This window comes from Sciurus vulgaris (genome assembly GCF_902686455.1).
Source record: "Sciurus vulgaris genome assembly, chromosome: 4".
Lineage (NCBI taxonomy): Eukaryota > Metazoa > Chordata > Mammalia > Rodentia > Sciuridae > Sciurus > Sciurus vulgaris.
The window spans coordinates 88,053,234-88,071,115 of record NC_136464.1 but is presented as its reverse complement, the minus strand read 5'-3'; the positions used below and the strand labels follow the sequence as shown (position 1 = coordinate 88,071,115).

At 42.9% G+C, this 17,882-nt stretch overlaps 1 protein-coding gene across 1 annotated transcript in view; it reads left to right on the top strand.

Annotated features, from left to right (window-relative positions):
- WDFY4 (WDFY family member 4) overlaps positions 1-17,882 on the top strand; it is a 288,190-nt gene that overhangs the window by 245,357 nt on the left and 24,951 nt on the right. The window contains 4 exon segments of the mRNA XM_079138164.1: positions 3,235-3,277; positions 4,146-4,265; positions 6,152-6,269; positions 7,126-7,235. Of these exon segments, the coding sequence (XP_078994290.1) occupies positions 3,235-3,277; positions 4,146-4,265; positions 6,152-6,269; positions 7,126-7,235 (391 nt within the window).

Below are 17,882 nucleotides of genomic sequence, written 5' to 3'. Positions count from 1 at the left end.
GGTATCTGGGAATGAGAAGCAGGTAGATGGATTGACAGGATTTCCTCTGTGAAACCCAGGCCAGGCACCTCACGTTAGGCAGAGTAACCTCCCTAGTCTCACTGGCTTTCTTTGAGTTCTTCTCTTCTTTCAAACTTGACTCCAAGTTGCCCAAGGAGGGCCCAAATGCTTGCCTTATAACTCAGTACAGACTCCCCAGGAAACCCTGGGAGCTCCTCATGCATGCTGCCCACTGAGTTGACAAAGCAGGAAATCAGATTCATAGGTTCCAGTTAATCCAAGATCATCCAGAAGGACACTGGCAGAGCTGAACAGGTCTTGACCAGAAATAGGTCCCTACTCTTGTCACCACTTTCTTCTTTCTCCCAGAGTAGAAAAGATTTGCCCCTGATCTTGAATAATCTGCTAGAATCACAACTGTAGAGGAATCATCCTGCACTAGCCTTTTCTAGACCTGCTATCTATCACACTTGTGTAAGTGTGGTCAGCATGCTGGAAGGATGGGACAATAGCAACTCAGAGAGGGTCGGTGTGTTGTCCAAGGTCCACCAGTTAAGTGGTTGAGGTCCAGGTTTTCCTGACTCCAAAGTCAGAACTCTTTGCTGCACTGATTCCTCCCAAACTCAGGAGGGCTTAGAAAGCCAAGAGCCCTCTCTGATATCTTTTTTAATCTAAAACATACCTGTTAATGATGGACAATGCAGTTTATCACCTTTTAAAGAAATAGTTTTCCTTAACCACCAGGTATTTACGACATTCTCATGGACCATTTCAGGAGTTCTGCAATTGCTTTCAGATTAATATGATTGAAAAAAAAAAAAAAGTATTTTTAAAAAGTAGGACTCACATTTGGTTAGGTGTCTTGGCACCAAATGGTAAATGGTACCAGAAATGGTGGCTCTTCCTTGGAGTCCACAGCCAATGCTATGAGAAATGGGATGGGAAATGCCTTTTTCTTCCGTACAGCATTCCACCTGCTGACAACATCACAAATGACCACAGGTAAAGTTCTAGAACCTTTTCTTAAAGGGAGAATAACAAAGGCTGTTTCTTATTTCCTGGATTCTGACAGGCCATTTTTTGCCCCCTTGTTCTCACTTTCCTTTCACATTCTAAAATAGGTCTGCAAGATACATGGCTTCAGCATGCCAGGTCCAGGTGCTTGTGGAAGGCTCTGGATGTCCTTGAACATCCTTGAGGATTTAAGGTGATGACCCTCACTGCCTCTAGCCTGAACTCTGCCCTCATTCATAACTTTCACAGCAGCCTGCCCTCCAGAATTGGGGAGCTGTCAGGATCACAGAATAAACCCAAGAATCGAGCCTTTGCAACTAGTACCATAAATCAGAATATATTCTTTTCTTTTATTTGTTGTTCTGGTTATTGCTTTCCTGGGGAAAAAATAGATCCAGTAGATGGCTTCCCTCTTGGGGAGGAAGAGGGAAATCCCAGCCTTGAAGTTACTTTCTGATTATGGAAAATCTGCCGAGAACAGAATTGAATGCAGACGGATGGGCAACCCAAAGCAGATGATGTGATGGTGGGTCTGTGATGGCAAGATGGAGACCTGTGGCCCTCTCTGGGGGTACTTGGGCATCCAGGCTTTACAAGATTGGGGCCTGGGTAGGGTCCTGACAGGCCTGGCATGGCAGATGGAGTGTGTAGGTGGCTGAGGTCTGTACAGAATTATGGCAGAGAGAATGGATAGAATAAAAAGGTGTGATTTGATTTGGTTTGGCAAAACACCTGAGCAGAGTAGAATGAGTAGAAGGAGGGTCTCATAGAGACAGAGGGAGAAATACAGCTGGAAAAGGAAAGAGCACTGTGGAGGCTGAGGAACTGAACTCTGCAAATCCCTGATGAATGAAAAGAACATTTCAGGTGGAGAGGGCTCCTTCCCCGTGCCCTTCCCAACCTTGTGTTTTGCTATAATTTTATACTCTTTCCTTCATTTCAGCAAACAATATTTCCTTGGTTCAAATTGTTTGTCTTCATTGTAGAAGTATAAATTGGTACGGCCTTTAAGAGAATGATTTGACAATTGTTATGGTTTGGATGTGAGGTGTCCCTAAAAGCCCACATATGAGACAATGCAGGAAGGTTCAGGGGAGAAATGATTGGGTTGTAAGAGTCTTAACCTAATCAGTGAATTAATCCCTGATGTCATACAGTATACATTTTGCTTCTGGAGAGTGGAGTCTATCTCTCTCTGCTTCCTGATATGAGCTGCTTCCCTTTGCCACGCTCTTCCACCACAATGTTCTGCCTCACCTCAAGCCCAGAGGAATGGGGCCAGCCTTCTGTGGACTGAGACATCTGAAATTGTGAGCCCTTAAATAAACCTTTCCTCCTCTATAACTGGGCTGATCACAGCAGTGAAAAAACTGACCAAAACAGCATTATATAGCAAAGTTGAAAACCCTCATACTTTTTCACTAGAAATATGTCTCATAGATATAATCACAAAAGTTCCAGAGATTTATGTCCAAAGATGGTCATGGAAACATCAGAGAACAGAGCCATCCTCAGGGGCACAGTTCAATCGGTTATGATCCACTCATACAATGGCAACATGTGGCTATAGAAACAAACTCAATAGAGCAATATGAGCTGATCTCCAGGAGTGTTGTTGAGCAAGTAAGGTGGGGGGAGAACTGTGGGTACAGTATGATCCCAGGTATGAACAATTAAAAATAAAACAATGCAAGCATGTAGGCAGTCATATGGATAAGTCTTTTCTGGAATGATGTACCAGAAGCTATTAGCTGTGGATATTTCTTGAGGAGAAGCAGTAGTTCAGAGATTCATCTTACATTTCCTGATCTTCCATGGTGTTTTCATTTTTTGACCACATACCTGTATTATATTCCATGTCTAAAGATGGGGCAGGGACCAAGGGAGTCTGAGATGTGACTCTGGGAAATCAAGTATGGGTTGGGAGGGAGAGCCCTGAACCTGCTTCTGCCAGCTCAGGAAGTTTTTCCAAAAGCTACAGTTAAGGCAGCAGAACATGCTGGAGTCTTATGAGAGGGACAGTTACTGCAAGAACCTAACCTTCGGTAAGGTAGGACAGTGGTCTCATTGTACTGGTGCCTGAGAGCTTCCGTGTGCTTTGGGAAGTCTGGGACTTTCCTGAAAGCCCTGGCCCCATGAAGTTGCTGGAAGCCCCACCTTTCCCCATCCATGTGCTTGCTTTGGGATATTTGGTTACCACCATGATTTTCTGTCCTACAGGAAATACCCCAGCTTCGACAGGACCATGCTGCAGAGGTGGCAGGTACAGTGGCTCCTCTGGAGGGAAATCCTGTGGGAAGGAAAATTAGAAAATAAACTCAGACCCCAGTGATGGAAGAAGTATGCAGACTAATCACGAAAGGAGCTTGTGTCTTTAATTCACCAAAATGTCCCAGATCTTCCCCCAACAAGAGTTCAGTGATGGAAGGTAGTTCTTGAGCAGTTGGGGTGTGTGCATGTGTGTGTGTGTGTGTGTGTATGTGTGACATGTATATTGTAGGGGCCTCTGTGTGCACACACTCCCTTTCCTTGAAGATAAACACATATACACACACTTGCACAGACTTGCAGGTGGGGAGAGGTGGACACAAGAGTCACTTCGTGTTCTTGGGAAGCTACACATAGCTCCCAGTCTGGATGAGCTGACTTTCAGCCCAGGTTTCTCAGTGAGAAAGGGATCCCAAGAGAGCCAGTCCTGGAAATCACATGATGAGAAAATAACTATTGGTCACTGGCTTTCAAAATGCCTACCATGTTCCCCCAGCTTATTTTTCTAACAGTAAAAGGGTCAGCAGAGTTCACCTACAGCATTTGTGTTAATATTTTAATAAATTTTGAGAATTGCATCAGATGGTTAACACAAAAGAATGCTTTGTCTTTGGGTTAGGATTGCTGAACTGTATTTTCTTTCTCTGGCCCACATAGTTTCCTGAATATACTTGCTTCAGTTCATGTTGAAATCAGTGTGTGCCACCCTAAGTTGGTGGCTGAGGCATAATGTGCGAAGGAAACAACCTAGGTTCCAGCTGCCTGTCCTCACCCATAGAGCTAGGGTCTCCTGCTGAGGGCTGACACCCCTGGCTTTTAGAGAATATCAGATATATTTGGTTTATCTTCGTTTTTTCTGGTAGAAAAGGGACATCAGCAATTTTGAGTACCTCATGTACCTCAACACTCTGGCTGGGAGGACCTACAATGACTACATGCAGTATCCAGTGTTTCCCTGGGTCCTAGCTGACTACACCTCAGAGGTAAGGCATTCTCATGGGTGCTACATAGATGTCCTGAGGTTTTCTTACCCCAATAGCCAGAGTCAGCGCACAGAACCTCCACTAAGAGGTTCAGTTACTTGTACATGGGTGTTTATTTGGGCCTAAAGTCTGAGTGTACCTGACACTATGATAGCCTTTGGAGTTTAGCTGCAGTTTTGTCTCAGATCCGTTTGTGGAATGATTATTGCCTAGCATGAACCTGAGAGGACCCCTGGCTTATACTCACCAAAAAAGGCAATTGCTGCCCATTTACTGAAATACCATCATGAACCAACACTGGTGGCATGCTGCAGTTACAGGTGAGATGATCCATGGAATTTGTTCCCAAAGTCAATATATAGGGGGTGGGGAGAGATAAAGACAAGGACTCACTCTACCCATAACTTGACTTCAATAACTGAGATGATGACACCTGGGATTCACTCAAGATTTGGGATCTGGACTGAGACATGTAGTCATAGGAGAGGCTGATAGTAATACCAGGTCTATTATCAATTTGGCCTCCATCCCTGGACCTTAGCAGGCAGAGAAGGGTGAGGAGAAACTGCACAATTGGACCAAAGTGATGGATGTGTCTATGGTAGGGCAACCAGGCCATGGAGCAGGGTCCTGACCACCCAGGCTCTGGTCACGGGAACAGGTGTTGGGCTATGTGTGAAGGACAGGAGATGGTGGGCCATGGTTTAGACCAACCTGGCCAGTCCTACCTGGGGATGCTTGAATGGCAGAGCCCCGAATTTGAGAGAGGAAGACTCAGTGTTCTGGGAGGTCCCATTCCCACCTAAGACATTGAATGCAGCAAAGATATTCTCACAAGACACGTGCTGCTTCTTATAATGCTCATGGACCATCTGAGGCCAAGATCTTTCAAACAGGAAACTTACAACCCCACCTTTCATGCACACATTGCAAGTTGGTGATTATTTCATAAGTCCTTTCTGTTTACTCCATATCCTGTATTTAAAATTTGTATTAATTACCAGTGTTTAAAAATTGAGAAATTTCTTCAAAAAGTCTGAATTTCCAGTATGTTTTTAAAAATCAAGAGATCTGGCCACTGTGCATTCTGACCCAACAAGACCAACTGAAGCTGAGCACGGGTCCCCACATGTCTCCTCCATCACTCACTGGGGTTAGGGCTGCTTCCCTCTCACCCTGGCCTGTCTTTCACAGACATTTGAAATGGTGACATCCCTGACCCTGGTAGAGCTGCAGTGACTCACTGTGAGTGAGAAGAGAGAATTGTAAGGAAACAACTCCTCCTAAAAAGAGACACAAACCCTGGGCATAGTCAGCCCTCTACTAACACACAGAATATTTCTGCTAAAAGGAAATGTTTCTTATGACGCCTGTCCCTGAAACTCTTCATGTCTCCACCATTGTGCGCAGGGGCAAGCATTACCGGCTTTTTTTGCCCAGAGGGAGTGGGCCTCAGAAAAATGAAGATGTTCCTCTTCCTGGAAGCTTCTAGCTTCCTATGAAATCAGTTTGATTCTAAGCAGGGACCCTGAACTATTGGAGTAAATTACTCCATGAGGACAGAAGTCCAATGATTCAGAGACAATAGGAATTCTTTTGAAAGTCTCTTTTTGGTAACGGTGGTCATGTTCTGATTTGGGTCAGCTTGGAACAGGTTCAGTATGAACTCAATCTTCCCCTCCTCTTATTTCTCATCTCTCCCCTATTAAGTCTTTGTGGATCACTGGCTCCATGGCTATAAAACCCTAGTTCTCTAGCTAATCACCAGAGGGGGGTCAGACCAGATGACAATAAACCAATAAAGAAAACCATAAAACTAAAGAGTGTAGCTCTTAGGGCACAAGAGGGTTGGGGGAGTTAACTCCAACTGCACATCTGCCTTTTAGGTGTTGAATTTGACAAATCCCAAAACTTTCCGGGATCTTTCGAAGCCCATGGGGGCTCAGACCAAGGAAAGAAAGCTGAAATTTATCCAGAGATTTAAAGAAGTTGAAAAGACTGAAGGTAGGTAAATTCCAGTGTGATTTTTTTGTGCAATTCTGTTCATTTGAATGTCTTGAAATGACAGATAATGACTAGCATGATCACCTAGCCTGTAAATCACAGCACTTGAATAGAGAAATCTCTAATCCAGTGGTTATCACCCTGGCTACATGGAAGACTCACCTGGAAGAGCTTTTTTAAAAAGTCTTACCAGGTACAGTGTGCATGCCTGTAATCCCAGCAACTCTGGAGGCTGAGCAAGAGGATCACAAGTTCAAGGCCAGCCTCAGCACCCCTGGGTTCAATTTACAGTAACACACACACACACACACACACACACACACACACACACACACACACACAATAATGAATTCCAGACCTCACCTCTAGAAATTCTGATTTAAATAATTCTGTGGTATGACACAGCCTGGGTGAGTCTAATGTACATCCCAAATGGAGCAGTATCATGCTAACAGCTACTAATTTCATATCTAGGAGCAGGTAAAGGTAGAGGAACTAATATCCACTCAGCCCTATCTCTATGCAAGGTTCATGCCAATGTATGTTCTTAAATACAGAGCTGAAACTCAGAGAGTTTAAACAACCAGCCTCAAAATTGCAGAATTTACATTTGATTGGCTCTTGAGCACAGTTCCCAAACTTTGTCCATTTGTACATCACCTTTATAATTTTTGCCACATTCATATGTCAACTGTACTTTTACTGCCTTGAATTTTTTCTTTAAGTCTACTCATTTCCTAAACTTAAAGGAATGTATTTTTTAAATACTGTTCTGGAGCATAGGGTAGCCTGTGTGCCTGCTGCCTACACCAACACAAGTAGGGAAGTAGCCCTCAGGCATGTCCTTTTGTTGCAGGAGACATGACCGTCCAGTGCCACTACTGTACTCACTACTCCTCAGCCATCATCGTCGCCTCCTACCTGGTCCGGATGCCGCCCTTCACCCAGGCCTTCTGCTCTCTGCAGGTGAGCTTCTGTCCACTCTCCCTGTGCACATGTGTGCATGTGCGAGCGCGCACACACACACACACACACACACACACACACAAACACACACACACACACACACCCACACACACACACACACACACACACACACACACACCGAGCTGTACTATAGTCTAGGACCTAGGCTTGGACAAGGAGGGGGCTCCTTTGCTAAAAATTCAGTCTTTAGCCAGTGATTCGCACTTGACATTGGCTCCTGGATTCTCATCCCTCCAGCCAAGGCAAGCTGTTCTCAGTGACACTTGCACATCTGACCAACAAAGTCTTGAAAAGAAAATCTAAAATTCAAGAAATAAAAGACATGAAAAAAAAAAACCTTAATATAAATAAGATGTAGCAGAAAAGGAAAGCAGGACACTTGGAGATGAGAAAGGCAAGCTATCAAAGATTAGAAAAATAAACACAAGAAATAACAATGAAAAGAATACGACTCAAGAGCTCGGAATGCATAAATCTGTGCTAAGGACAAGCTGAAAGGCTCCAAAGAACAAACAAAATATTTGAAAATCAAAACAATCAACTAACCCAGAGAAGGAAACTAACCAACTTACCCACCCATAAACAAACAAACCACAATGCCAGCTTCGAGTTGCCAGGTTTCGCAAATAAAAACACAGGATGCCTTGTTAAATTTAGATTTGGATTTCACATAGACTGCTTTTCAGATGAACAATGACTTACATTAAAAATTATCTGTTGTTTATCTGAAATTTAAATTTAACTAGGTTTTACCTGGCAATCTTAAGGGAGCTGGAGGTGAGCCAGTCTGACTACCAAGTGGATGGTGGTGTCCAAGACCTATGGGATTTCTAAGGGAAAGTCCCTCATGGGACTTGTGAGGGTGCAAATAAACATATGTCCTCTCTTTCCTTTGCAACCCCATCACTGGACTTCTGCATTCAAGGAACCCATTTTCCAAAGGCATAGCTTGTGAATGTGGGCAACACTCAGATAGCCTGGCTTGTAGCAGGAATGCAGCATAAGGTGAAGTTTATGGCTGACCCAGGGCTCGCAAAGGCCCCATGGAGAGGAAGGCATGAACCACATGGGCAGTAGGCCTTGCTCATGCACAGATGTCTCTGACAGCTAAGCCATATCTCAGTGAAGCATGAGTGCCCCAGAAACTGTGAGTTTAGGTCTGACCTCACCAGCAAGATCACTCAGAGGACATTGACTCTGAGAGATGAAAGTCCACCCTGGGTCAGCACTAAAGCCAACTCCTGACCTCTGGGCAGGAATGGCTAGGCAAGGTCAAGGCATTTTCTCCAACAAAGTGCAAAATCCTGCTGTCTTCTGTTTCTTGGCACAGGCTTCTCTTTCTTTGACGGCGTGGTTCGTCTAGACATTGTATAACCTCCTTTCCCTGGAAATTCACTCAAAAATAATAAGTGTGCTTCCCTTGAGCCTTTCTCAGGCAACAAGCATTTTAAGTAAGTTTGGTTTGGAGAATGAATAGTCCCAGAGCTGTACCCCATGCCAGGAATCTCATCCAGATGTTGCTCATTAATCCTCAAGAAATAATGATCACTGCTGACGATGATAGTGATGAATTCCGTTACTGCTTTCCATCCAGGGATTTTAAATGTTCAATGTGCTGGATGCTTTCAAAGTTTCCCCATGTCCCTTTGGTTGGATGCATTAAAGCCAGAAGTCCCATCTCTACCTGTTGCTAAGGTTCTTTTCACATAGGGAGGAGATGGAGTGAAATAGAGACAGTTTTGGCTATGAGATTTATATCCCAGCTCTGCCACTTAATAGATACAAAACCTTCTGCAAGTTATTTTACCTCTGGAAATGAGGGTTAATTATGCACATCTCACTGGGCTGTTGAGAAGATTAAATGAGAAATTGTGGGGAAAGCCCCTAGCTCAGGTGATCAATCACTGCAAGTTCCCTTCTTCCCTCTGCAATCAGCCAGATATAATCTGAGCATGCCTGAACTTTTTCATGCTGGTCTCCTCTGGTTTAAGCTAATTTAAGGCAGTCTGGATTCTTGAAGTATTCCAGTGTAGCAAGAGCCAGACTAAACAGGTGCTGTGAACCCATGAGGACGTCTGGGTAATGGCCACTTTTTGAGATTATTCTAGTTAGTTTGATCCATTGGTGATGAGGCCAAACTAGTTTGAGAGAGTCTAAATCAGTGTGAGATGGTCAGAGCCAACCTAATATGCTTTTAAGTGGCACCAGTGCAGTCGTGTTATGTGAGCCCTTTGGAACCCTACGTTGAAGTCTCTGATATAATTTGTAGTACTTTTTGGCTTGTTTGTCTTAGGCAAAATAGCCCATCCAAGTTGAAATCCTCTGGACTCCCCAGGTGTGCCTCTGGATCTATCTCACCTTCCTAACTTTGAAGGACTCTTTTAGTGGGTCATAACTGCTGTAAGCCTTTGCAACCAAAAAAAGAACCAGGCATCTTCTGCTTTTTTCCTTAGAACAAAAGATGATTTTTAGCTCTTTTTAAAGGACTAGGTACATGGACTACATCTGTGGAGGAAATGTGCCCAAATTTCCTTTGGGAGTCCTGGGCATCAGTGGACCTCCTTAGGAATATTCTGGCAATTTCCTGAAGTCAGGTTCTTCCCTCCAGTCCACTCACTTCCTATGGGGCAGGCCTGTTTCTTCCCAAGACTTCTTTGCTTTGCCCCATGCAGTAACAGGAAAGGAGTTTCCCACAGGCTCAGCAACCTGAAGAGCTGATTGTCAACCTGTGTGTGATGTGGACCATGCAGCAAGGAAGCATGAGAAGACAGGGAGGCTGCAGGATGTGGGCAGGGAACTTTCTGTAGCTACTAGAGACCAGATCTATTGTACATATGAGTGTCAGCATCAAGCAGTACACACTTTTCCATCCTGCACTAAGCAAATTCTGCTCTCACCTCCTAGTATGGCTGGGGCTTGGGGCCTAGGGGACCTAGGACCTGCCGAGCTCTGTTGTGCTGTCTGACCCCAAGCAGATCACTTTCTCTGGGAGTGGTTTCTTTGTGAATAAAAGAAGTGGGTGAGATGCTGCCTCTGAAGGCCCTTTTATAACAGCACAAGCCTTCAAAGCTCCTTAAGTACTTCCTGTGTTCCCGGATGGTGCCAAATACTTTACATGTACTATTTAATTTTTTTTCTTACTTTCTTTTTGTGGCAAAATATATATAACATTTACCCTTACATTTTTAAATGTAGAGCTCAGTGGTATTAAGTACATCACCAACTATCACGACAATCCATGTCCAGAACTTTTTAATCTGCTTGAGCTAAAACTGTACCCACTAAACACTAACTCTCCAAGCATCCCTCCCCTGGCAACCACTGCTTTGCTTTTTGTCTATGAATTTGACTTGTCTGTCTCATAAGTGAAATCATACGGTATTTATTCTTTTGTGACTGGCTTCTTGTGCTTAGCAAATGTCCTCAAGGTTGATCCAGTTGCAGCATGTGCCAGAATCCCCTAAGCCTGAATAACATTCCATCATGTATATCTTCTGCACTCTGTATATCCATTCATCTGTCAGCGGACACTGGGTGGCTTCCACATTTTGACTCTCATGAAGAATGCTGTCATGAACATTGTTGTGCCTTCCATGTATCATTATCTCAGGGACCCACATGAGGCTGTGAGGCAGCATTATGATGAATCTTGATTTCCTGAGTCTCTAGGAGATTGTGTTGCTGGCCTGAGGTCTCTCAGGGAGTGACAGTGTAGATGTGATGAATTCCAGTCCTGGGGACATTGAGCCTAAAGCAATCACTGTGAAAGCAAAATGGGGACTAGAGAGGTTTCCCAAAGGAGATGTGTTCAGGAGGAAGGGACACACCATTTCCAAGGTCAAGTTTAACAGGGCAGAGTCTCTCATGTGATGTCACATACAGATATACACAGGGTGACATGCAGGCAGTCATCTGGCATGCAATGTGCCAGCTGCATGTGTCACACCCCTCCACCCCTTGTAGCCAGAGCAGAGTGACATACAGTATGATGGCTGTGCCATGGAGCACCTTTGCTATTATGTGTTGTACACCCAGTGTGGCCTGCTGCACCACTGACAGACAGCCAGTGAGCTCCTTGGGCACTACTGCCAGTTTGCAGAATGTTATGCAGAAAGCCACAGACAGCTTCTACACACAGCCCAAGAATGCAGTGCAGTATATTGGTTCCTGAATGTAGGGGGTGTTTTATTCCCCTCACATTCAAATCCCTTTAAGCTTGGGCTCATCTTAGAATAAATACATATCCTCTATTGTTTGTTTTTCTGCCTCAAACTTGGTGTTTCAGTGATAGATTCTTATAATTCAGAATATATGATACAATTATTTCAACTTATCCATGAGGGATTGGTTCCAGTACTCCCTCAGATACTAAAACTCATGGATGCAGAAGTCCTTCCTCTAAAATGTATTTGCATAGAACCTATGTATATTCTCCCATATACTTTAAATCATCTTTAGATTACTTATCATACCTAATACAATGTAAGTGGTAGGTAAATAGTTGTTTACCTGCACTGTTCAGGGAATAATGAGTACAAAATAGTCTGTACATGTCCATGACAGATGCAGTTCAAATATTTTTTTTTTTTCTTTTTTGGGCAGTGCAGGAGATTGAACTCAGGGCCTTGTGCTTGTGAGGCAAGCACTCTACCAACTGACCAACTGAGCTATATCCCCAACCCTTTATTTCAAATATTTTTGATCCATCATCGGTTGAATCTATGAATGGAATCCATGGATATGGAGGGCAAAAAAAAAAAAAAAAAAAAAAATATATATATATATATAAAAAATATATATATACACCCACACATATGCTTATGAAGCATTATATATAGAATATATATTTGCTTATAAAGTTTTACAAGCATATAAAACTATATAATTATATATATACTGTACATATTTATGTCAGTATATATATATATATATGTGTGTATAAATATATGTGTGTGTGTATGTGTGTGTGTGTATACTTTGTGATTTGCACAGGTGGCATATGCAGGCAATGTAACCAGACACATGTCAGCTATGTGCTCTGTTGCCCTGTTTTCCCCACTCCCCTGGATGTATGAGCTATCTGCCACGGCTGGGGGCTGATAACCCTGATAGAAGCCCCAGTATGCTGTAGTTCTCACGAGTCTTAACTGCCTGAAGCCAGAGGCTGTGAGCCTCTAGAAAGTTAAATCACCAGGAGACTGTGCCCCTGCTGAGGACCCAGCCATGACACCTCTTTCTGCCCCAGTAAAAGCTCCAGTTGCTATCAGGCCTAAGATCAGACCCAGCCTGGGTGGAGCCTGGCAAAGGAGCCAGCGCCCAGCAAGGACACAGTGCCAGCAGTGGCTGCTGCTGCTGCATTTAATAAGAAACAGAAATAAAGTGCTGTGCTAATTAAGTCACAGCCCGTGTGAAGTCAGCTGTTACCAGCAGTGGGGAAGGGTTTTCTGAACCACCTGAGGCGAGAAGGCTGGGTTTTGTGCTAGACAGACGCTAACTGCAGGGAGAACCAGGAACCTTAGGGAAGCACTAGGCTTATCTTAGTGATTAACTTGGGAGCTCCCAGGGGAGGCCAGACCTTAGTGGCCAACACCTAGGTCAAGGTGATGTGAGGAAACTGGGGGACTTGTGTTAGTGACCAAACCTGAGAACCCTGCCTGGCCTCTTCACATACTGCCCACAGCCTGGCACCTGCCTCCTAGGACAGTACCAGCCTCTGGGACTCAATCAACACTGCATAGGGCTAGCCCATCTACTGTAGCCAGGTCTGCTGGGCTGGACCAAGAAGGCTTCAGCCATGCTCTGAGGCAGTGCTAAGTCTTGGGGTCTGTAAGAACTCAAACAGTGACTTGTTAGGAGTCCTTTAACAAGGTATAATTATGATCACATAAACTTAGTGAAGAACACAGTGATAGAATCCAACAGAACTGGGATAAATGCTCAGCTCTAGAACTTTCTTATAGATTGTATAACATACTGAGGCTTGGTGTCTTCATCTTTTAAAATCACTCCTCTTTGAGTTAGAAGTGAGGATGAAACATTTGGTTGCTTCTGAGTACTCCATATATATCTGCTCTCCTCATCATAGCTGGTGATGATGTTTCCACATGCCTTTGAGCATTCTACTTATTTAGGAAAGGGCCATGTCCTATCAGAAGAAAAGCCAGTGGCTACTCTGGGGTCAGCCCATCCTCAATCAAGAGTAAGACTGATTAGGCAGCTAAGTGAGTGCCAGGGTTTCCAAACATCCTGTGGGACCTATGACTTTTAGCTTGCTAGTAGGATGTAAGGGCCTGGAATTTCCCACAAAAATCCATGAAATGGCATGTCCTGACCTCTCTTACCCTCACACATTTGTCCTTGACTTCATTGGTGGTATTTGGAGCCTCAAAATGGCTCAGACAATGCCTTCTTTATTTGTCGTTTCCATTGCCAGGACCTTTAGCCTTCCCTACCCTCCTGTCTTGTCCTAGGCACTCGGGAAACCCTCCCTCTCTCCTTTCCCCTCATGCTCCAACATTGATCTCCTTTTTATTTTTCTTCTTGCAAGAGTCCCTGGTTGCCTCTCCCACTTGCACTGAGATTGAGGCCCAAACCCAAGATTGCTCCCCAGTTCCTAGTCTATACAGAGAAAAGGACAGAGAGTTTGAGTAATTTGACAATGCTTCCTTTGTGCCTAGAACCCCACATGAGGTACACACACACACACACATGCCCATATTCATATGCGTACACTTGGATGTACACATGCACTCCCTATTTATACACATGCTTGTGCACACACACACTTTATTGCTTTTATATCCACAACAATCATCCAAGGTTTACAGAGGAGGCAATAGGCAGTTAAAGAGATTAAGAAATTCCCTCATGTACATATATGACTGCATGATGATGTGATCCTACAATATGTACAATCAGAAAAATGAGAAACTACACTTCATTTATGTATGACTTATCAAAATGCATAAATGCATTCTACTTTCATGTACAACTAATTAGAACAAATTTTAAAAATTAATAAAAAAGAAACTCACTCATATTTATCCTGCAAATATTGGGCATTGAAATTCCCATGACATCTGCCTAGATCCAGAGCCAAAGCATTCTCCATGTGTCATGCTGCCTCTCTGATGGACCTACAGTGGCTTAGATATACTAATATCTTGTAAATGAATTGTTCGTGTGGGATATTTTTAAATTACTGTGAATATATACAGTGAGAATAGATTGTCAACTCTTTCATACAACCTGTCCATTATCTAGATGTGAGTGGGTTAAATTAGGGTACTCCTACATGGAAGGAAGACTGGACTTTCTGGTATATATCATTAAAATGTCTACATATTCAGGGATCCTTGAGAACTTGCAGTTTCTGAATTTCCTATGAATGAGGGTCAAGAAATTAAATGTTTTCCCCAACACACTTTTTCTACCAATGTTGGAGAGGGTTCTAAGAATGTGGCAACTGAAGTTCTACCCAGGGAAAGTGGTGCACATTGACACACATCAATTGACATGAAAGAAGCATTGCCCTTACCTTAAAGTATTCCATTTTGGAGTATATCCAGTTATATCATGTAGTTATAACCAGTGCACCATGATTATGAACTTTTCCTTGATTTTAACCCACATTCAGCATCATCCTTGGTGTCAGATGCTTCTTTCCCCCATTATTTTGCTCTTAATTTTATCTCTTAGCAAGATTGAGTACCTCTTAAAGTATTTTATTGAGGAAAGATGCCTAGGATTATATTATTTCTGAGTCCTACCTAAAATATTAAAAAATATTTCTGGTGTCTTTACAGGTGAGAGATTATTTGGCGAGAGGCCAAAGACCATAACTTTTTGACTCAATTCTCTGGCTTTGACCTCACTGCATTGTCTTTTGGATCAAATGTGGCATATGAAAATACTCTGCCAATTAGAAACCACTCCTTCGTTGATAGTCATGACCTCGCTGGGTTATTTTATTTTATGTTTAGTTTGTTTGTATGCACTCAGGAGTCATTATTCTTGACATTCCAAAATGTTTGTAGAATAGATGCAGGAGCAGATCTTGATTCAGGAATTCTTCCTGATCATTTGTTTCCTTTAAAGCTCTAGACTTAATTTGGTGATTTTATTTGATTTGATCTTGGACTTTCCCTGTGTAGGCACTCTGTAAACCTGAATTCTTGCCTTTCTGCTTTTACTTTCTTCACCTTTTCTCCTGCCTTCTTTTCCTGAGAATCACATCCTAGCTGGGACTTACTTCCTGTAACCACCAGAGTTTATGTCAACCACAGACTTACAATACAAGTAACGGAGCAACTCCACTTTTCTTCTAGGGAATTTGGTGTTTCTTTTGTATTGCAGAAGTGAGAAAATCCATTAATTTTGAAACAAATGTATGCAAATACATTTATTAATATAGGAAATAGGAAAATCAGTTATGCTTCCTTTATAAATAATACAGGCTTAAGTTTTAAAGATATTACTTTTGCTAAAATGCCATTAGACAGCTGTGAAAAAAATAACATTTTTCTTTGTGGTAATATCTTATAACCAGATTTGTAGCACTAACAATATTTCCTATGTATATTATTATTTTATTTAATACAGGTAATCTTTTTTATTACCAAATCATATGGTTCTCAGGAGATTACCATCAAGTGCTCATAAAGCTGCAAAAGGAAAAATGGGCTGAGGGAAGGCATCAATCTCCCACAGATGTAAGACTCAGCTGCAGATTAAATACACAGAGCTCTTAATGCATTTCAATGAGTGACTTGTTAGGTGCAGATTACTTAGATTACCCCCATTTTATTCCATTTCAATTTAAATTTCATGGTGGATACCAGCCTCTAATTTAACCAAGAGCAAAATGACCACAGGGAAAAACTACATCTTTAAAGCTATCCAGTACTGTCTTGCTGAGACCTCTTGGTTAACTTGATATGTATCCCTGCTTCTGTACAAAAAATGACCCATGGGTTCCTCTAGATCCACAAGTCTGGAAAAATTGACCAGCCAGTCCATGTTCACTAGGGTGTCCACATATGGCCTTCTTCAGTTGTGTACCAGGTTCTTCCCATACAGAAAGAGCAGAGTCTCACCTTGGACCATAGATAGTAGTTCAAATTTGTGACAGATCCAGGAACTTACCTAGGAAAATGACATAAGGCAAAGCATGCCCTTTGAAGTTGCATCCACACGTTTTACGCCAGCTCTTCTATTCACTGCTTTGATGGCCTTAGAAAAAAAATCAATACACTTTGAGAAGCATCATTCTCCTAGTCTTCAAAATGGAAATATTATTTTTTTCCCAATGTACCTGCTGTGAAGAGAGTATTAATAGAAATCATGTATGTGTGCGTATTTAACAGAACCACATCAAGAGAAGACTCTTGTCCTTTCTTACCCTTCATTCATGGCTGTAGCTGCCCAAAGATATCTTAAGTAAATGCTATTAGAAATCTTCAGTCCTCTAAAAAGTGAAGGGAGATGATAGGGGCAGTGTTCTACTCTGTTTTTATAAACTCATGTGTGTCCTGCAGAAATTGGCAAAAAGGAAAACAAATTCTTCAAAGGCCCAGTCTTGATAGGGACAAGTGAACCTAAGAATTTCAGGAGGTGGTGTTCTTGGATGTGTCTAACCTTAAGTAGACCCAAGGCTCAGTTTCAGAAATTCTTTCCTGAAGTCTCTCTGTCCTAAGTGTCTTCATCTCTCCAACCAGAACCCCAGTCTAAGACCTTTCCCTGCTTCTTTTGGCCCCTAAGCCCCCCTGATAAATAAGGGTGGTCAGTTGACAATTTGCTGTGAAGACATTTGACAATTTAGATAAGAAACCTGAGCATACCAAGGAAAGAATTGTGCCCTAAAGTCTTACTGGTCCATCTCTAACAGTCAACTCGGCTGTTGGAACCCAAGCTGGCCTTGGCAGGTTGCAGACTTCTGTCCTCATGTGCCAGCCTCCCATTCTCTGGCAGCTCCAGCTCTCCTTCTTCAAGCCTATTGTTTCTTGTCAAGGCCTAGACCACTGAGCAAGATCCCCCTCCTTCATTCACACAGTGCCCTACCCCGCCAGAATGCCTTGTTGTGCACAGTATTAGATGTCATCAGAACCCTGAACCTATCAAGTTCTCCTCCCATCTCTGTTCTTTGTCAAGGCCTTGACCTCTGTGTAGAGCTCAGCTGGCTTCCCCACCACCAGGCTTCCAGTATCACGTCTGGTTGAGATTCTCCAAAAAAACCTCTGTTGACCTTCCGTGTAGAATAGTTGACCCATCTCTTTGTTCTGTAGCTGACTCTTTATTTCCTGCCTATGATACTCCAGTGTGGACCTCTCAAAAGCAGAGTGAAAGTCATTCTTATTTCCACTTCCTCAAGTTAAGTACCTGATTCAGCATGGCCCTCAGCAACCTTGGGGAATGGTTAGAGGGATGACCAGGACTTTCTGGTCTCTGATCTGAAGTTCAATTTCTACAATGGTAAATCAGGATCCCTTAAACACCATGGATTGTGGGTCCTCCCTGGAAGGCATAAGGTTCCAGAGAGTGATTGAATGGATGGATGTGTAAATAAACCATGGCACACATGCATGGGCTAATGAATTGAGTCTGCATGGGTAGAATGAAAAGTCCCAA